The 21,955-nt window shown below is 43.4% G+C and overlaps 1 protein-coding gene across 1 annotated transcript in view; it reads left to right on the forward strand.

Moving 5' to 3' along the window:
* The window catches only part of LOC124283600 (hephaestin-like protein), a 61,602-nt gene extending 41,054 nt beyond the window's left edge, over positions 1-20,548 (forward strand). The window contains exons 13-15 of the mRNA XM_046719589.1: positions 15,068-15,295; positions 15,811-16,044; positions 20,307-20,548. Coding sequence (XP_046575545.1) covers positions 15,068-15,295; positions 15,811-16,044; positions 20,307-20,548 — 704 coding nt within the window. The remainder of the gene's footprint in view (positions 1-15,067; positions 15,296-15,810; positions 16,045-20,306) is intronic.
* The last annotated feature ends 1,407 nt before the right edge of the window (positions 20,549-21,955 follow it).

The following is a 21,955-nucleotide window of genomic DNA, read 5'->3' on the forward strand; positions in this document are numbered from 1 at the left end:
CTGGGTCATAGCCGATCCTATTGTCTTTGTCATCTCTGCTCCGAGCCGGGACTCGTATCTAGCGTACAGCTTATCGATTTCTTCGGCTGTCATTTTGTGAATTTTATCCGGAGTGTACTCCCCAAAGTAATGTTTGGCTTTGCCACCAACAGCCAACGCCACCAGTTTCTCTCGCTTGTCATCATCCACCTGGGGTGACTGGGGTACCAACAATTGTTCAAGCAATTCCTCACACTCCATCTTATAATGTAACAAGTAAGTTTTAGTTTTAACAATATAATACCCGATGCAGGCAAAACACAGCGAAATAAAGGTTAAGTTGCACACGACGAACACTTCAAATACCATAGCTATAACTAAATGCTAAGCATTATACTAAGCTTTTGCTTAGCTTTGCTAAGCTTTGCTAAGCATTTACTAAGCTTTGCTAAGCATTTACTAAGCTTTGCTAAGCATTTGCTAAGCTTTGCTAAGCATTTGCTAAGCTAAAACACCCTATAGGCTACTGGTTGGTCGGTCTTGAGCACGAGCTTAGCATGTTTAGTTTCAGCGAGCTGTTTCTTCACCCGTTCCCGTTCTAATTTGCTCATCACATCGTTCTCTCTCAAACACTCCTCGAACGAATCCCTGTCCTTGCAGTGAAATAAGGCCACCCATCGCGTCTGCTCCCTGAGGTCTTTCAACACCGAGTTGAACTTCTGCGTTAGTACCCATACGCTGTGATTTGCGTGTCGGCCGGAGAAGGCCAGGTACGATAGCATGTCTCTCTTTTTTGTTATCTCACGATTAGCGCTGCAGTCGTCCAGTATGAACAGTGTAGACTCCCCTTTAAATTTCTCGTGAAGAGCTTTCAACCAGTCCTGCAGGCGTGTTCCCGGGTCGACTTTGTGTACGTCCGGGTCCGTCATCACCCAAGGTCTTTCCGTGTACGTTTTATTCATGCTCAGAGTAGGGCACATGATAACGATGTTATCAAACACGTTCTTGTAGTAACCCTCCAACATATCCAACACGAAAACGGTCTTCCCACAACCAGTCTGCCCGCACACTATAGCGCAGTGTGGGTCGCGGGGTAGCAATAGCTTGCTGGCAGGCAGTGGCCTAGTAGATGGCCTGCACGAATCTCCCATTGTCTATATTAAGTTGCGCGTCCATAATAACGTACAGATATAATTTCAACTTACCAGCAGGTTGAGCCTTCTTGGTAATCTGGATAGTAATCCCCTCGCTGCCATTGTCTATGCGACGGCCGCTACCGTGTAGTTTATCGTCATCCGTGGATCGCATGTCCAACCATAGGGCGTACTTGGTGGTCAGGTATTCACCGATCTTCACGGAGGATAGGTCCAGGTCTTTGGTTACGTATGGGAGTTTGCTCGGTAGCTTTTTTATCTCATCCCACTGCTGGTATGGCCTCATGCCATGACTGAACAGCTGGTTGGGCACGCCCTCGATGGTCACTTCCACCTTTTCAATCTCGGGATTAAAAAACTTCTCGCTGTCCCTCCGGAACGGCTCATAATCCTCCACTGGGACGACCAGGATGCCTTTCATCGATCGCGCCGGCACGTTCAGGTTGATATTCCACACAGTGTCGCTCTTATCTCGCACGACTGATCTATGCCTCAGTATGCGGTCGTACAGGATGGCCATCTTCCCCGAGTACTGGCTTCGAACCTGCCTGGCCAGCTCTGGGCTAGTGACCATGTCGAACTCCAGAGAGATGTTGTCTATGGCGTAACTGGCCTCATCACCGTTCGGCGTACGCACTACTTTGCTGTAGTCGTTAAACGTTAGCTCGTATTCAAGCCTATCACCCAGCGCGGCCTGGTAAAACGGCGCGTGTCCCGTGAGCAACTCGAAGTCGAGCGGCACGCAGAACCGGTTCCCGTACGCTTGAGCGATGGCCTTTTCACCGTCCGTGATCTTGTCTAGCTGTTCTTGCGTGAAGGCATACCCTATGCGCGACCGGGTCGATTTGCTGATACCCTGGTACACGTCATTGACACGTTCTCCCTCGCTTTTCCAGAGATCCCCGTAGCAGTGAAACACGTCGCTGTCGTCGATGCTCAGCACCTCGTTACCGCTGATCTTGATGGTGGTTTTCTTGATGATGGCTCGACCTACGTTCCGCACTAGCTCACGTTTGTCGTTGGTGGAGGTCAACGTGAGGTTGAACGCAAGTCGAACCGTGCCTGGTACAATGAGGTCATTCTCACCAAGGTTTGGAAATCTAACCAGCAGAGTTTGATTCTGGTCTATCTTGCTGGGATTGTTGGTGATGGTCACCGACTGGCGCCACGGCTCTGACACCTAGTGGCTCTCTTGATCTTCGAAAAGGATCTAGTTTTCTACCGTACATTGTTATATAAATGAAATATATTTTAATACTAAATAATGGCCGAGGACATACCTATGGATGATATGTGGGATGATAGTGCCCAGGCATTCGACGAGCAGGAGACTTCATTCACTACCCCCTTAAGTACTGAACTTATACAGCCAGCTGTCAACGATTATTACAACGCAGTTGAAAATAGAGACAACATCAAGCCGTTGGGAAGGGACTATTCCAAGTTTACAGTCGATAATAAGGGCACGCTGCGATTGAAGGCTTACCCGGAGATCGATCTCATGAATAAGCGCACGAGAGAACCGCTTGCTTTGTCAACACTCACCAGTCGCCATGGGGGTCAGCTGATCCGTGATGAACTAGGCTTCATAGATTACGGCGGCGCGCGGCCAAAGCTTCCCCCAAAGGCCGTCCAAGATCTGCAAGCAGCCAGGGCCAATACTGGGGATGCCAAAGAAACGTCGGACAGTATCGAAAAACTATTGGCCACGTACCATGACAAACCCTTGCCGGGTCTCGAATTTCCCCTGAGGGAACTGCGAGGCCTAGACGAAGCCTTGAAACATGTACGCGGAGAACTCGTGAACAACATGGGGAAACTTAATGAAATCGATGAGCACATCGCTCGCGAGAAAATAAAACTCACCGAAGCGGATGGTGATATGAAACGTCGTATCGAGGAGAGAATAAAAAACTTGGAAGACGAGAGACGGACTCGGTTGGAATCCGCTTCCTCTAACCGGGAAGCGCTCCGATCACAGATCAGTAGAGTACGGGAAACCATCGATCGAGTCCTAAATGAAGACACCACGCTAGCTGACAGGATTCGGATCCTGTTCCGAGAGCAAGGCATCACCATCGCCAGCATTCTGACTGCATTGGGCTTCATCATATCAACCCTGGTAGTGTCACTGACGCCTGCCGGCGGCGGTGGGGGTACACCCACGCCTGCACCAAGTGGTGGGGGTGTCAAAGAGTGGATAAAAAAACTCGGGGAGGCCCTGGCTAAACTGGCTGGTAAGGCTGCCGAAGCCCTACCCGGCATCCTGGGTAGCATCGTCTCGTGGCTGCTGGGTGCTCTGGCTAAAACTGCCACGTGGCTTAGTCAAAACCTGTGGGCAGCCATTGTCGCCATGGTGGGTTTGGTGTACGTAGCGGCTAAGAAATTTTTAACCAAATAAGCCCCAAAGCTACCCCACCAACCACCAGGGCTGTTTTACGATCGATGTGCTGCTGATTGGATTGTGGGGCCACCCCCACAGGGGGCGTTGGTTGAGCCCTAGGCTCCGGGGGTGGCGCCACTATACCCGTTTCACCGGTTGTGGGTGGTGGGACGTGGGGGACGTTGACATCGAGGTTGATGCCCAACTTTTGGTCCGCCGTGGCTACAACTATTTTGTTGTTGTAGCCCACTACTTTTTTTACCCTCAGTTGCATATCACTCGGAGCCATGTACAACCCCACGTCGAAGACGTAGTCAACTTTCGACCTGGCATATTCCAACACGTCTTGGTAGCGTTTGACGGCACTCGGGAGATCAACTGGAGCATTGATAGCATCCTCAACGTTGGCAACGAACTGTTTCTGAGCGTCGTAAGCAGTCCCCTTACCGATAATACTGGAACGCGTTTGCGTCTGCGCACCCAACACCGCCCACACGTACGTTCGAATCGAGTCGTTTAAGCGTTCAGTGCCGGCACGAGTAAACCCTTTCGACGTGTCCAACATAAACTTTTTCCAGTCATCCGCTGCCCCTCCCTGATCAAACCTCCAGACTCTGTACTCCTTGTTGGCATTGAAAGCCATGTAACGGTCATCCCACTCGTTGGTTGTGAAGAGATGATACGACTTGTATCCCCAATCTTTCACCAGCAGTTTGCTGGCTTCCACAAGGGGCATTTGGTGAACGATGGGGATACCCAACCCGTGGTTCGGCCCCGGCAAACGCCAATCCGTCTTCGGGTTTAGTTCGAATTCGTTGCAAATACGTTCGTAGGCTCGCCTATCGTACTTGTTGTTTAATGGGTTCCATGCATTGTCCTGTGGGAGCGGGACGCTGATTTCTTTAAGGATACGCCTGACCTGGTAGTACACGTGGAACTTGAACACAGACTGACTCAGCGGTCCACGCCGTGTGTCGGTCAATGTCACACCACACCCCGTTGTAGCGCACCATCTATCTAGGTCAGGTGAGCACAACGTACAACATTCAAGGGGGTCACCCTTCCACTATACTGAGAGCCGTGCCGGTGAAAACGGAGAAATACAACGACGGTAGAACCGAGTCGTTTTCACCGCGGCAGTATAAGAGGTTGACTCAGAGCAACATACCTGAGCTGATAATATCGGTGTTAGATATAAATCATAATCCCGTGAATATAGGATACCTCAGCTTAACGCTTCACATAAAATGACCAGCGCACAAGGGCCCGGGGTGAAAAAATGCGTCAATGTGGGGATCTCCGACCTCGGGGACACACGCGGTTTCGACGCTCCCGGAGTAGATGGTAAATTGTACGCCTTGCAACTGAAAAACAACATTTACAAACGCGTTGAAGTCCCCTCCGGTGGAGCCCTAGGTGATATAGTAGATACCTCAAGAGCGGTAGTCAACACTAAGTACACCCTAGTCACCACCGGTAATGATAATTGGATAATATACCCATCGTTCGGGGGCAAACTGTTCGACTTAGACGATGTTGAGAGCACTACCGTCGCCCGAAACACGCCATATACACTCGTCTTCACCGAAGATGACAAGTGGGTGTTGTTACCTGATAAAGACGACTGGTTTCTCAATATTAGGCTTGGCTCCCCCTACGTGTTCACGGATAACAAAGACAACCACCTAAACAAAGTCGTTAACAACGGAACCCTGCTCGTGGCTTACGTCCCGACTCAGAGACGTAGCGTAGTCATCAGCCCAGTCGCCAGTATGGCAGCCCACATGCTATCGAAAGTAAAGCGGGCATGCAAAACGTGACATTGCAGTTGGTGTCTGAATTTGAAGGCGTGGTCAGGATACTAGAGAGTCTACCGGCGAACTCAACACTGATCATCAAAGTCTACCTAGGGAACCATCGGGAATGATGTCGAGATCGTGAAGGGGATCAAACTTGGGTGGGTGAAACGACACCAGTATCACGTTTGCACAGTTTACGTGCGGGTGGGTGTCGGCTCCAACACCAGTCTGCAGGGTGTCACCGTGATCGTGGAAAACACTATATCACTAACCAAGATCTTCCTACCTGACAACATACACTTCATGGGGGTGAAGTTAACCCCTGAACTATTATCAGAAAACCAGTTGGAAACTATATCATAGTAGTATTATAGCAATGACCAGTCATCGGCCCAACACTACGCTTAATGACCTAGGGGACATGGAGGGGTTCGATCAGCCTGGTGAGGAAGACACCTTATACATCCTGCACTTCAAAGACAACGTGTATAGGCGGGTGTCGTTATCAGATTTTAAAGAGCCTGAATGGCTAGTCAACTTAACACTCACCTCACCTTATATCACATTAAAGGAACATAGTCATATCTCTGAAATTAAAAACAGCGGTATCTTACCCGCGTGTTTCGTTCCGGGGCCTAATACAAGGATAATACTGAGCCTGAGTTTACCCAATATGTTACAGTCATTCCATGGGGGCGAGTTAAGGTATGACTGCTACGGGCACATAGGGATTCCATCTATGGTACCAGGCTCCACACTTATCATAGACGTCTATATCGAAAGAGTTAATAGTACTGAATTACAACAACTTTTACCTGGGGTCAAAGTACTCTGGATCCCCCCAGACCAGTAGAAAACGTTACCGTATCATCATACAACCGGACCCCTCAACAGGTTCTATAACCTCCTCAATAACCCCCGACGAGTTGAACCCCGACGAGGGGGGTATTGTGGTTGCAGAGTTACCTATTAAATTCTCCCCTATTTCCCTACATGAGGATTTACACCTTATAAGCCTGAAGTACATTGATCGACTGTTAACTGAAACTCAATTAAAATATCTTGTGTAATATATATTATAGGATGGGGCTGTACCCAGTCATAGAGGAAGTAGCGAAGACCCTGGAAACCGTAGACGGGTTCCGCTTGAGACAGTTATGTGATGTAAAACGCCAACTAGAGCAAGACCGCGACACGCGGAAAGCACTATGTAAAAAGTACCATAGAGCTTTCAATATCGTGGACGGGGGCTGACACTGCCCTTATGGCAACCAGCATGGGGCTAGGAGCGGCAGGTGTTGGGTTGTTAGCTACCATCGTGGCTACCCCCGTAGTGCTAGGTATCGAAATAACAGCTGGGGTGGCAGGGGTGTTAGGGTTGGTGCTTAAGTTTGCATCCCGCAGACTGCATCGTAAGGCATTGAAACACGATGAGATCAGGGTTCTGGCTGAAGCAAAGCTGAACACAGTAAGTGAGCGTATTTCCACTGCACTCACTGACAGTAAGATCTCAGAGGAGGAATTTCGTTCAATCCTCTCTGAACTCACAAAATATAACGAAATGAAACAAGAGATTCGGTCCAAGTCTCGTAAGTCTGCTATCAGCGAGGATGATAAAAAAAAAGTACATAGAACAAGGTGTGAAAAAAGCCCGGCAAGCCTTTATTACAAACACCAAAGAGATCATAGGCGATTCACATTAAACTGTTTCATCGAGGTAAACATGACATAGTATTGGATGATACAATCCCAGGATAGACCCGTTAAACCAACATACTTCAGCCAAGTCCCCGGTAGCTCAGTCGGTTAAGAGGTATAACATTGGGCGTTCGTACCCCGCTAGCGTCTCAAACTTTTTCATAGTAGGGGAAATGGTAGCAAGAGCTAAGGGTCCGACAAAAGCCTTATTTGGTAAATAAGGCTTTGCAGAGGCTTTTGTTGGAACTGGTCCCGGACTGTCTTTCTCTCTACTACTCCGCATGTTGCTTGTTAATAATGGCATTCTTTACGAATGACTCCAATCGAACTAAATGGTCAATGGTACTGCGATTTTTACGAAAACCACATTGAATATTTGTGATTAAATTATTTGATTCTAAGTACCACGTTAATCTGTTATTGACCATGCGTTCCATGGTTTTGCAAACGCAGCTAGTCAAAGAAATGGGCCTATAATTAGAGGGATCGGTATGATCACGTCCAGGTTTAGGTATGGGTACAACAATGGCATCACGCCAGGAGGAAGGAAAGTTGCGAGATGTCCAAATGTCATCAAAAATATTCAGTAGTGTCTCTAAACAGGATTCCGGTAAGTGTTTCAGGAGCTGATAATGAATGTTATCAGCTCCTGTTTGCAGTATCATGCGCTTGGTCAAGAGCAGTATGAAGCTCATGAATAGAAAAGATTTCATTATAATCTTCCCCATTATCCGAATGAAAATTGATTTTGTTCTTTTCCTGCCGTTGCTGGTATTTTTGAAATTGAGGAACATAGTTAGACGAGGAAGAATGTTTTTGAAGTGTTTCACCCAGTTTGTTTGCGATATCAGATGTATCTGTTAACAACTGATCTCCAGTTTTGAGATGATGTATGCTTGATTTGGTACCCTTACCTTTAATTTTGTGGATCATGTTCCACACCTTTGACATCGGCGTACGGGAATTTATCTTTGAAACATACCTTTGCCAAGACTGGCGTTTATTTTGTTTAAAGGCTTTAGCATTTAATACTTTATATTTATTGAAGTTATGGACCATTGGATGGCGACGGAAATATTGTTCAGCCTTCTTCCGTGCCTTCCTAGCCTGTTTGCAATCAACAGTAAACCATGGCTTACGTATGTGAGGATTTGGAGAGGACTTCGGAATGCATTCATCAGCAATTTTGTGCAGCTCATCGGAGAAGTGTTGTATAGAGTCAGGAGCATCAACAAAAACATCAGGTGTTAGATGTTTAGAACAAAGAGTTTGATAGTGAGCCCAGTCAGCTTTAGTGAAATTCCATCTTGTTGACGGAGGGACATCAGATGGTGTCACAGATTTCAAAACGGTAGGAAAATGATCACTACCTGAGAGGTCGTCATGCACAGACCACTCAAATTCGCTTAGTAAATTAGAAGTTACAACTGATAGGTCCAGACAGGAATAAGTACCAGTTGCAGGGTGTAAATAAGTGGTAGATCCATCATTGAAAATGCATAAATCATTATATAAGAAAAACTCCTCAAGTAATTATGGCTTTGGGAGCTGGTCATAAAGTGCCTGAAGATCGGACTGTTGAAGTGAAGATGTTGGTGGAATATACAAAGAACATAATGTAAAAGCTACACTTAACGTTATGCGCACTGCAACGGCCTGAAGAGGCGTATTAAGAGGAACAGGGCTATGAAGAATACCCTGCCTCACCATAACAGAAGATCCTCCGGTAGCCTTATTTCCTGGGGGTGAAAAGCAATGGTATGAAGCATACTGCCTTAAGTCAAATTTACCACTGGCTTTGAGAAACGTTTCCTGCAAACAAATTGCTGATGGTTTGAAATCTTGTATTAAAATTTGGAGATCATTAAAGTTGTTCGAAGTCCTCTACAATTCCATTGTATTATATGGTCATGGCCACTCATGGAGGCTTAACTGGTGATCGAGAGTGTGGGGAATGTTCTCTACGCTGCAATGTCTGCGATGGAGTGACTTCCATATCGAGAGGTTCAAAGGTATTATGAACCTGCACAGGGGTCAGTATGGGGAAGATGCCTCAATATGTTTAGGGACCGTGCCTCCTGTTTCCGCTGTTTTCTTTCTTTTGCACTCATTTTCTGTTCATTTTCAGTTCAGGAAGACAGTCAGGGTCAGTGACTGGTCCAGAAGTAGTTGCTATTTCTGCTGCAGTTTCAGTTTGCGAAGCTGATGAAATGGAAGTGTCAGTGTCTTTAGCATTGATTTGAAACAATGTTTTCTGATGGGTTGATACCCAGCTTATGGCTGTCTGACAACAACTGTCAACTTTAAGAGGCGGAGGAGGAGAAGAGGAGACTACAGTAGAATATGTCTGTAAAGAAGAAGGATTGTCGATGTATGTGCCACTAATTTCTTTGCGTCTGTGAAAGAAATATCATTGGTATATTTTACTTTCAGAATTTTTGTTTTGCGTGAAGAAAGAAGGACCGCGATTTAGAAGAGGACATGTGATTACCACTGCAGTTTGCACATTTGATTACATCAGTGCAGTCCGTGCTATCATGTTGTTTACTACAGCGGGGAGCAAACTTGCGTGTTCGCGACAAGACTTAAGCTCCATGTCCAAAAGCGTTGACAATTAAAACAACGGAGTGGATGAGGAATGTAAACATCCACACCGATGTTGAAATATCCAGCCTTGATAGATGAAGGGATTTTTTGATAGGCCAAACGTAAACAGGTAAGTATTGGTGTTAAGAATCTTGTCACCATCCTTCCTGGTAAAACGTTTAACTGACGTTACACCTTGAGATGTCATTTCTACAGCAATTTCCTCTTAGGACATGTCTGAAAGGCACTTGCGCGATCTCGGACAATGCCTCTACTACGAATTCAAAGTTTTATGCACGGACACAACAATCTCCGTGTTCGCAAACTGATGTGCTTTCAGGAGATTTTCAGACTGTTGTCTCCTTGAACATTCCACAAGCAGGGAACCAGAGCGGAGGCAGTGACATTTTTCACTGTGCCACATATTCCTTCAATGGATTTGGAAACTACAAAAGGATTGATTTTTAGTGGACCACCATCAGCTCCTTCTACAACCAGAAATCGTGGCCAAGAATCAGTATGTGGATGAGACTCCTCATCGGAAGATAGTGAAACATCTGGATCAATATGCCGTCTTTTCGTTTTGGAGCGAGAACCAGTCAATTGTAAAGGTAGCCATAATGTAAGAAAGATTATTCAACATCCCTGCTCCTCACCCGCCATCGAGTGTCAACAAGGACAGTGATGTAGTGGAAGCCAACTACAAACACCAAGGCTACAGGAATGCTATACTCCAGCAAAATGGACACAGATAGCTGATTTTGCCAAACAGGGTATAAGTCAGGCTGGTTCTGCCCTAGACAGATCCCTGAAGACAAACAGAACCCGGCGGTCAAAAATGCCAGATTGGCCCATGAGCCACCGCCTTCTGGCATAGGACTCTAGGCATTGTAATATATGAGTAATTCGTACATAGAAAATCGAAATGTCCAAGACCCAGTAACAAAAATGTGCATAAAATAATCACCATGCACAGGGCTTGGCGTGACCAGCCGATTGATAGAACCGGGCCAGTTCTACCACCCGTCTAGGTGAAGTAAGGGGCGAAGTGGTGTGTTGGGCAAGAGGAACACGGTTCCAGGCTCCCAGTGCCCTCAACCACCAGCCTCCCGTCCTCCACCGACACAGGGGCGCAACCCACGGCAAACGGGTTGGTGGACCAAAATATGCCCCCCGGGTCCACAACGGGGGGTTGAAAGGCGCTTAGCGTGACCCAGCACCCACCACGAGGAGGTGGCCTTTCATGGGTGCCAGCACCTGAAGGAAGATCACCATACTAGGGACCATGGAGACTTACAGTACTTTGCTACCTGCATTGACCCTAGCTGGATTTATTCCATCCCTTAACACTATGGCTACGATCAGAGTTAAAGAACAAATAAATTTTGTTTTTTTTGTACACTTTTAACCATTACATATGAAAGATTTGTGGTTAGTCTTATGCGGAACACCACATTCGTTCTTAAAAAAACTTGTTAATTAATACCGAGCGATTAAAAGTTGCCAAAATGTCGCCTGCTTCACTCTCGCCCGCCAATGAAACCACAGACAGGTAACGTAACTCTGTCGCCAGAGCACTGCAGTGACGTCATATGAGGAAGGATTTTCAGTTAGTTGTATATAATGTGGGTAGCAAGCTCGTCATTTTGATGATTTCTCGACATCAACGAAGACATGCCGATTCGTTGCGTTGTCGTCAGTTGCTCCTAGGGTTGAGCGATGGTGTCACCATGCACAGATTTCCACAGGACCCCGCAGTCCGTGCTAAATGGGTTATGTTTGTGAGTGCGAAGCAAGCGTTGTGGAAGCCTGAAACGATATCTTACTTGTGTTCAGATCGCTTCACGGAAGTTAAAGAATCAAAACTACTTACTAGTTGTAGTAAAATATGTATATGATTGATGACCATGCAGATTTTCCATGACACAACTTGTAACATAACGATTTCTTCCTCGGAAGCGAGGTTGTGAAGTAACAATACTATTGTAAGTAGTATTATATTGACACCCACCTCGCTTCCACGAGAGAAATTGTTATGTTATAAGCTATGTCGTGCAAATCCTATGGGCCATCAATCGAATACATAATTTACTACCAGTAGAAAGTCGTTTTGATTTTGTAACTCGGTGAAAACAAACCTAAATAGCATTTATTCTCAGACTGGCGGATGTTCGCGACAGGGCGCCGCCATTTTTGAAAATCGTAAAGTCATGGGCTAAAGTCTGTTAGAATTTATGAGATTATGGTTTGTTTTCATCAAGTTAGAAAATCAAAACTACTTTCTACTCGTAGCTACATATATTAGAATCATGACCAAAAGTATTTTGCATGACACAACTTGTAACATAACGATTTCTTCCACGGAAGCGAGGTGGGGGTCGAAGAGACAATACTGGTCTTCTAATCCTAATAAGTTTATTATCATACTTGTATGCAATTCGAAACTAAATAAAAAGCAGACGATATGCTGATACTTATAGTGCATGTATAACAGGATTGTAATATCTAGACATTTTATAGTTTGCCAATGTGAATCATAATTCGCACACACGACCTAGTGTATATGTCTGTCTCAATACACTTCACGGCGAAAACAATGATTCTTTTGAATGCTACGACAAATGAATAAAAACAAAAAAAATTAATGCCAATATTAAAATTAAAACAGATTAAAGTTATCGGAACAATATATGTCAGGCTATTACCTTGTTCGAGGAATGTAACCATCAATATCCACAAAAACAAGTGATATGACATTCATCTGCAGCTGCTCCAAGTGATGTGTCTTTTAACAGTCTTATATACGAAAGAGTGATATATCGTTTCAGGTATTTCACATCGGTGTATAGTCTCATTGGTCACCCAAGATAGCACACATGGCAACTAATTGCATAATGTACGCCATTCTTTTAAAAAAAGTAATTTAGACAGCTAATAATGAACAATCAATCAACGTATTGGCGGTTAATCCTTTGAAAGAAGGACGTTGTTTTTACACAGACACAGACACGACAGAGTGAATTCAGCATAGATTAGTAAATCTACATACATAAACACTACCTTTTGACAAACCGCTGTGCAAGATAAAAGTAATTAATCAATCAGCGTGTTATCGGTTAACTCTTTGATCGATGTTTATAATGTTGAGTATTTACTCCAGACACAAGAAATGCCAAATGGGAACCTTTGTCGGGTAATCGAAGTGGTGTTACCACTAATTATACCTGTTATAATTTCATTAACTGACCATCAAATGAATGATGACAAATAACGTGTAGGTTTATACCACCTAACACGGGTTACAACAAGGGATCGAGTAATAATTTTTGCATTGCATAAGGGCCGACACTGTTTTGAAAATACGAGCAAAACTTCATTGTTGCATAAGAAATACATACATGCCTTTGCTGTGTGCTAAAACTGTATGTACCTATTTACCTAAGTTCAGATTCTTCTAGCAATGGCAAAGTGGGGTTGTTTAGTTTACGGATTCAAAAAAATCGAATGTCAATTTTTAATATCATACGTAATAGACGTTATATTTTTACATGACATGATTAAACAACGAGGTAAAAAAACACAGAAATGGGATCAATTTATATCAGTCATTATACCATCCAGGCATTAGAAAACCTGAAAAAGCCCACACTGCTTTGATACTTTATTACCATCAGACAAGAACTACCGGGCATATTTTCAAATAATTGCATCTGCTGGGCATCCACCCTTCTTAATGTCGCACTGTTTAGGTTGAAGAAATTAACCGTTACCGTGATGAGCGAGGCTGATAATCGTTTTCACTATCACTAGCGTCTGGCTCGAACAAATAAGGCATAGCGACACCCACTCTAAGTAAACTTAGCCTCAGTATTATTTGTTACACTGCTATACTGAGTCTAACAAAACCTTGTGGAAGGTCGCGTCAGGTAACCTTTTCAATTGACCAATCAGAACACAACTTACCAAATCGCGAAAGTTGACATTCGCACATACCTTTTGAACTTTTACCTCGAAAAAGTTTTGTACCCGAACGATTCCGAATGCTATTTTCCGTACGATCGCTTCCGAGTGATGCACATGGAGCACGCCACAACCGTGAGTAAACAGTCGCTGAAAAAAGCGTTTTGTCAGTATTCAAGGATGTCAGCTTGCGGAAATATTAGCTAATGATAACCAAGTCAGCAGAAACCCAAAAGCGTATATTCTGCAGGTCATATATCTGTGTTTTATGCCGGTTTTCATTTGTTGTGAGATCAGTGTTGGCGACCGGGGAAGAGTAAATCCATTTTCTAAGTCCCGCCGGTCCCTAAATAGTAGCCGTTGTCTGATTGGTTAAATCGGTTCTGTCGTCTCGCGTTTGATTGGACGGTCATAAGTCGCTCAAATGTTACCTGACGCGACCTTCCACAAGGTTTTGTTAGACTCAGTATAGCAGTGTAACGAATAATAGTGAGCCTTAGTTTACTTAGACTGAGCGACACCAAGCGATTTTGACAGAATCGTCTATGAAAACAAGTTGTAACTCGGAAACTAGGCAAAGCAGGAGACAAAAATGACAGTAGATTGTAAGAACATATAGCTTTCAGTTTTCACAACAGTTGTCACGATTTCAGGTTTATACAAACCTGTAAACAAGATAATTTACCCCCTGAAATAAACATGAATTCTCATATCTATTTATCATATGACGTCACAGAGACGCGCCGCTCTGATTGGTTGAAATTTCGTTCGCGGGTGAGAATTGTGCACTGTTGTTAAAAAGGTCGATTTAAGTTAATTAAAGATCGAAATGAGTAGTTTTAATGACGGTGTTTCATTTATAACGATGCAAATTAGTGATTTATGTGTTTGTAGCCCCCTAGAGTATATGTGATCTTTAAGAATTCTTAGGGCTACGAACGTTCCGTAACATCAACACTGGAAGTGAGTGAAAGTATGCAAAGCTTTATTCGTTGAGCCTGGTTTCGACATATCGATTCTGTACCCTTGACGTTGATCTGTGACGCCCTGAACAGCGTCGAATTGTGTGTATCTGTACTAGAGTCAGATAATCAAAGACTGTGAAACGTGGAACGTATTGGCTAACTTCTATGTCATGCAGCATGCCAGTAGCCTGACGACGCTCCGCGCGTTGTAGACGCCACAAGCAATGAGTGAAATCAAGGAAATACCAATTGTATCATGAACCAAATCAATAACTATGAGACATAATGTTCCCGAGCAATTCATCAACCTTACTTGTAAGTGCCAATATGAGGATTGATACCCACTGATTGATACGCATGTGCCTCTATTGCGTGCAACAAGAGCAAAATATCGCATGTGTTTTTGGTGTAACAGGTATACACTTTCCTTTACGTCAACTCATCTTTGTTACAAATAACTTTCACATTCACATCCTCTCAATATTGTTTCCTCCATTAAGATGTACATAAAGCTCAATTTCACCTAATGTGGCATTTTTACAGTTGATGCCACCATCAGCAATGTAGCTTTAGGCAAGCCCGTCTACAACAGCACCAATTACCCACTATATTCCCAACCGTCTCAAGCTGTTGACGGAAACACTGACAGCAACTGGCCACAGGGAAGTTGTTTTGGGACAGGTGATGATGACCAGCCATGGTGGATGGTTGACCTTCTCAGCACCTACACTATTGGTAACATCACCATCTACAACAGAGGAGATTGCTGTTGTACGTATACATCCAGTTAATTTAGATAAAGATTATAGGTACCATTGAACCACAGTTCACTTATACCTACATCATAACTGGTGTGTGTGTGTGTGTGTGTGTGTGTGTGTGTGTGTGTGTGTGTGTGTGTGTGTGTGTGTGTGTGATATCATCCCATTATCACCTTGACCATGGTACTTGAATTTGTTTTCAGACCCGTGCTTGTGGAATTTAGACGTAGACAATCCTGTCCTCACATAGGTATCTGCCTTGGAGTAACATAATGGAACGTTCAAAGATGAATATCCCCCACTCAAGTTCATAGTTAGCAGATCGCCTCTTTGCTGTATGTCACTATCGATTTTGTACTTGGATGAGATTGATGACACTCACTGTATTATACAGTGACCTGCGGTTAAAACGAATAAAATGGAACCACCTTGTTTACAGATAATGCCAAAAATCCGCCTCCGTATACGTATTTTAACTAAACTATACAGAGTGTGACTCGTATTTATATATTAATTGTGTTCCAGCCGAACGCCTCCATGACGTCACAGTGGAGGTTTTCTCTGTCAACCCAGCACGATGTCCAACAGCTACTGCGACTTTATGTAAAGAGCTCCCTGGACAACTGGCTCTGGTCACCCACATAACCTGTGATCATGACGTTGTTGGCAGGTTCGTCAGAATCCGGAAAGAAACTGTCGACCAGAATGACAACATGATGTTTTGTGAAATTGAGATAACTGGGACTTCTCTTCATTCAGGTAGACATTTCTTTGATTTTACTTCGGAGTCTTTAATGATTTTCTGTGATCCATTCGTTTATGTTCTCAGCTATTGGTTTCTGAGGATAGATAAAACTTGGTTTTCTTTTGTTCTGACGTTTTATGATTAATGCTCCGTAGTAACAATAGCATCTCCTCGATAGTCAAAATATTCACTGTTAATTGCTTGCAGAGTTTAAAACCTCTTCATTTCAATAATTAAAACATTTGAATAACTATTCCTATCAAACTGAAAACCGAGTTGAAAGAAAATTCCATGCATTTGACAGATTATTTTAAAACATCTTTTCACAAACAGGAAGAGCTAAGAATATGGCATTTTACATTAACTACAATTTACGGATATGTCGAGTTGTATCGTGCTATGTACTATCCATGTGAATAAAAGAAACTTTATTGTTTGAAAACAGTAAATGAAATTACATTTCTGAAAATGATAATTATGAGAAAATACATTCTGCAGTTAAAAAAAACATCAAAACGCTCCAACCCCTGCAGTAAATCACCGTTGTGTCGAACTTATTCTTGTTTCGAAGAAACAGCTTGGTACCTTTATAAAACTTTCCTTTTTTCTTGTATTGTTTTCGACTGTCGAAGTATACTCTTCAACGAATGTAACGCAAAAACGAACATTTCCTTATAAATTTAGATATGTGGAAACTCAGTGTTACGAATGCTGAATACTAGTATCTTGTTTTATGGATCATACAAAATGCATTTAAATCGTAATGATCGTTTGGAAATAGATGACTTTGTATACAGATGGGTAACAGTAAAAAATCGCAAAAAGGCATAGTATGCACGTACTAAAGGCCCAACAAGCACTATAAAAGTGCCGGGTTCTCGATTCTGCTTCACTTCGGTTAAAACTCTACATATATTTCATAATGGCAAGACTGAAGGAAGATCAGAGAAACAACGCCATCGGACGATTGCAAGCAGGCGACACCAGATCAGAGGTTTTTTAAGGTCTCCCCAGCGCCATATCGAGGCTGTGGAACCCTACTAGCAGCAGGGATCAACACGTGACCTTCCCAGATCCCCTAGACCACGTGTCACCACTCCTACTCCGGTTACGCCACCTACACCAAAGGTCGACAACTGCCGCATCCACTGCATCCTCAGTAACGGGGCATCGCAGGATCTCAGACCAGACAGTCCGGAACCGACTAAGAGAGGCATGGTTGCAACCAAGACGTCCTGTTAGAGGCCTGATTTTGTCCACGCAGCATCGCAAGCTACGACTGCAATGGTGTCGAGCGCACAGGGTATGGACTCAGCGACGATGGAGACTCAGCGATTTATCCCGAGTCATGCTTTGCAGACTGAATGGAAGGGCCCATGTCTACCACCGAAGAGGTGAAAGCTTCGCAGCAAATTGCATACAAGAAAAGGAAAGATTTGGTGTAGAAAGTGTCCTGATGTGGGCAGCCATCTTTCACAACGCCAGGACAGACGTGGTGCACATTTGGGGGAACTTGACAGCACAGCGCTATGTCGTTGAGATCTTGCGTCAACCCTGTTTTCCAGGGGCTCCTTTCACGAAGTAACCTTTACCAAGGTTAACCTTAACTCCCATTCTTTAACATTGCACTAAAGTTACCTTAGTGACTTACGATCATCTGAGTGCTTTGTGAAAGGAGGCCCAGCAGGACAATGACCGTCCTCGTACAACGCGCATCACCACAGCCTTCTTAGCAAGCAACAATGGTCTTCCAGATCCTCGGATTTAAACCCAATTGAGCTTCTTTGGGATGAATTAGATAGATGCCTGCGACGGCGACAACTGCAACCTCAGACACTACAACAGCTGGCTACCGCTTTGGCGTATGAGTGGCCTAATTCCCCAGGCTGTCATCCGCAATCTGATAGCGTCTATGGGCAGGAGGTGCCAGGCAGTCACAAACCTTACTAACTGTATGTGATGTCTAATGTGACGTTGGGTCATTCGATGACTGTTGCCAAAGCCTCGGTTAATGTTGTTTACCTGTGCAAAATTTCAAATTTCTTTCATTTTTAATTCATGTAGCAAATGTCTTTGAAACATCCAATGCAAAATAGATTTTGCGTTACTTTTTTTAAAGAGTATATTTCGGTCGGTTCTTTCAACTTCGGTTGACTGTAATTTACTTTTCCAATGATCAATTTACAAGCATAGTGATCTTTTTATCATTGAACGCACTTAGCGTAATGTATCTGATGATTGTGTATCTTCGAAATGACACATCGGGCTAAAAGGTTGGACCAATACAATACAAACATCTTCAATGCAAATATAGTATTCAACCCAAGAAAGCGTCATGTAAATAATGTTAATGTGCACTATCGATCAGATTTGCCTGTCGTTTCCAGAGAAGAAAGCCAAGATTATAGATTGAGATGACATAAATGCTTTTTGCTGGAGTTTGCCAATGTTTCGCGGCAACCAAACGACATATAGCAGCTGCATGTCCCTCATCATGGGCACACTTAATCTCAAATGTTAGACTGAACTAACATTTCAGTGTAAAGTGTACAATAAAAATGACAATACTCCCCAAACAAAACTATGATTCTAATGTTCAAAGGTTGGTGTTTTCTTCCTTCTCATCCATTAGCATTAACAAAACTGATTTTGCCTTCCGTTTTCTACCCGGGAAAATCCTGACAGGCGGCATTGATCATTCGTGGAGTCGGGTCTCAGTGATATAATGTTCGTTACAGTCCACATCGGCAGCTGAAGGCCCCGCCCCCAAATAGTTTTGATTCTGATTATTTAGCACGTGGTTTCATTTTGACATTTAAATGCTTTCTAAATTAATTAAACATTTTTTTCTTGGGAATTCAGTTGGTTGGTCGGTTGGTTTTTTAACGCTGCACTCGGCAATATTTCTACATTTTTTCTTCTGAGAATTAAAGGTCATATGCAACCAAAACATCAAACATAATTAAAACACAATTATCACTTATTCATGACATATAATATACATTGCTGGTTACGAAAAAATATATAAACAAAATTAAAAGCGTACAATCGCAAATCGAAAGTGCAAAACTGTGTACTTCGGTTTACTTCCCAAGAAACGAAGCAGCCGGGATACCGAACCCAGTCAGAGCGGGTGGGTGTGCACTCAAGTGTAACGGCTGGTTCATTTGCAGATGCCTTCACGGCTAATTGTGTGTATATATATATAGAGATGTTGGGTTTTGTAAATACATGCTCATTTTTTGTGTATGACATTTTGCAATCAACAGACATCATAACATGTCATGTGTTCAAGTATCACACCTGCCTGTCTGTGTAATTACATAATGTGACAGAGACCGAACTCGGGCCATAAATCAATGCATTTTGTTTATGGTGTATAGCCTGATTGGTGTTAAGTTCAAATTGCATGTGGTCAGTGATAGCAGCTGTGTATTGAATATTGTCATTAGCAGACAGGCAGGCAGACACACAGGTGTCAATAAAACAAGACATTGAGTTTTGTCTGTGACAACGACATATCTATATCACAGTTAGAAATTCTGTCAACGCTAAATAATGACATTGCTTCTAAGTATCGAACTGAAAAAGTGTCTCGGTAAGAAGAACGTGTGGTGAAATAGACAAATGAAATTATATAAACAGTTAATTTACTGTCATAACATATAAAAAGCTCGCGTCTGTGAGATATCAACAAAACATTAGACAAATAGCTCACACCAAAGCCTTCACCGAGTATTCACCCGACGACCCGCTTCCAAGCTGCGCGAACCTATTTACTTGCGCACGTGCTATGAGCGCAGCCCAGCTGTTGAAACCCGTTTTCCCCAGAAAAGTCTGGGGAAAATTAGTGAAACGTTTGAACTCCGACTTCGGGCGGTTTTTTTCATCGCGTTATTTTTCAACTTTATAAGTTGAATTTGCATTTTGACGATTTGTTTCGGTATGTCCATACCGAAAGTTTTACGTTGCATGTGACCTTTAATTTGGTTGGTTGGTTGCACTCAGCAATATTCCAGCTATACTTCTAAATTCTGTAAATAATGGAGTCTGGACCAGACATTCCAGTGATTAACACCATCGATCTATGCAATTGGGTTACGATGACATGCGTCAACCAAATCAGTGATTTTGACCACTAGATCCCGTTAGCGGGTCTCTTGGGAATTGAGTTACTACATTTGCAAGCAAATTCAATCAAGTTTTGTGCTTAACTTACACTTTAATGCAAATATCCCTGTCAATGATCATTACCAGCGTTTATGTTGTGTTGCAGTATGTGAACAGACAGTTTTTCCTGCTACCAATGGGCAGCGACTTGAACAGGCTGCTGATGGAAACCCTGTTTCCGCCAACTCTCGGTTAGAATGTGCACGTTGGTGTCATGTCTCGGAGGGATGTGTTGGCGGCAACTTCCGGAAGGAAGACAACACCTGTGAGATTATCGGCTCGCCCAGCAGTAATGGAAGCGTTGTGTCCGGTTCTCAGTGGGACTATTTCGGAAATGATCTGTGCTGATAGCCAAGACGTACCTTAATTATGTGGTGTGGGGACACCCCGGGCCAAAAATGATCGTGCTCTTCAACCATCATTTTCTCACCTGTCGACCACAACCGAGCAGACTGCGATTGTCCACATTGGCAACGTAGCATGAAACTTAACTGTCTGTTTACTGTGAATGTTTCATTAAACTATCAAACCTCAAAATATTTTCTTCCATGTACACTTAACAACTATCAATGTACGGTATCGTGTCTTAATGCCAGTTGTTAACAAATTGTTTTACTTCTAGATGCGTCCTTAACCGGAATATATTTGACGATTATAACGTTTACTGGTTATATTACCATGGAATATAATGCTGGTGCATACTTTAAGTACGGTCGATTATTAAACACAAGATGAGTGAGTGAGTGAGTTTTGCTTTACGCCGCTTTTAGCAATATTCCAGCAATATCACGGCGGGGGACACCAGAAATGGGCTTCACACATTGTACCCATGTAGGGGATTCGAACCCGGGTCTTCGGCGTGACGAGCGGACGCTTTAACCACTAGGCTACCCCACCGCCCCAAACACAAGATGAACTACAAATGATGAAAACACAGCGAACATTAACGAAGTACATTTTGTTCAGAAATTAACAAATAAACCTGCACTATAGGTGCACTGAGGACTACAGAACAAGCTACAACCATACAATAAGATAGGAAACGAATTATCCAATATAAATCCCACTGTAAAACCTGTTGATACATATTGTTTGTCAGCACAGATGTTCTAGAATATAAGATGTTAATATTAATGCCTCAGAGAGATGGAAAGTTCAGTGACATCTCTTTTGCTTAAAGGTGCTTGATAGCATACAGAACTGATAAACATAAGGCTGAGAGTTAATGAATGTTAGGTTCTGTTATATGCAATAAGAACAACTGTCACCTACCCAGATTGATCAAACAATCATTGCCACCATCTCCGGACTGTCTTGTTGCCATCAGCAACAATCATCTCAGGAAAATCTTCACTTCCTTCCCTGTTAGCCTGTCCATCTAGCCTTAAAACGTATCAAGAAAACCGTCAAGACACAAAAATGTCCCATCGCCCTTCAGAATCACCATACCCGACCGAATGTCGCTTTCTGATTGGCTGAGCGCTTTTCTATTATTTTTAATGTACCCCGCTAACAAGCGAGTAACATTTCAATGTACACCGCTGTCGATGGCAACTCATTTGGTACTTTGTGGTAGTAATTCTTTATCTCGAATTACATTGAATCACGCATGAAGTACGGACATTACCAGTGTCTTGCGAATGCAAATCGATGAAAGGGAGATAACTCTAAACCTGTTTTTCTTGTCAGCAAAATAGCGATGGCTACAAAAAGATTTGTACCCGTGCTTCAAACAATTCAAAATTAATATTAAGG

The sequence above is a fragment of the Haliotis rubra genome, unplaced genomic scaffold (genome assembly GCF_003918875.1).
Source record: "Haliotis rubra isolate DU_JTF1 unplaced genomic scaffold, ASM391887v1 Scf318, whole genome shotgun sequence".
In the NCBI taxonomy this organism is placed as follows: Eukaryota; Metazoa; Mollusca; class Gastropoda; order Lepetellida; family Haliotidae; genus Haliotis; species Haliotis rubra.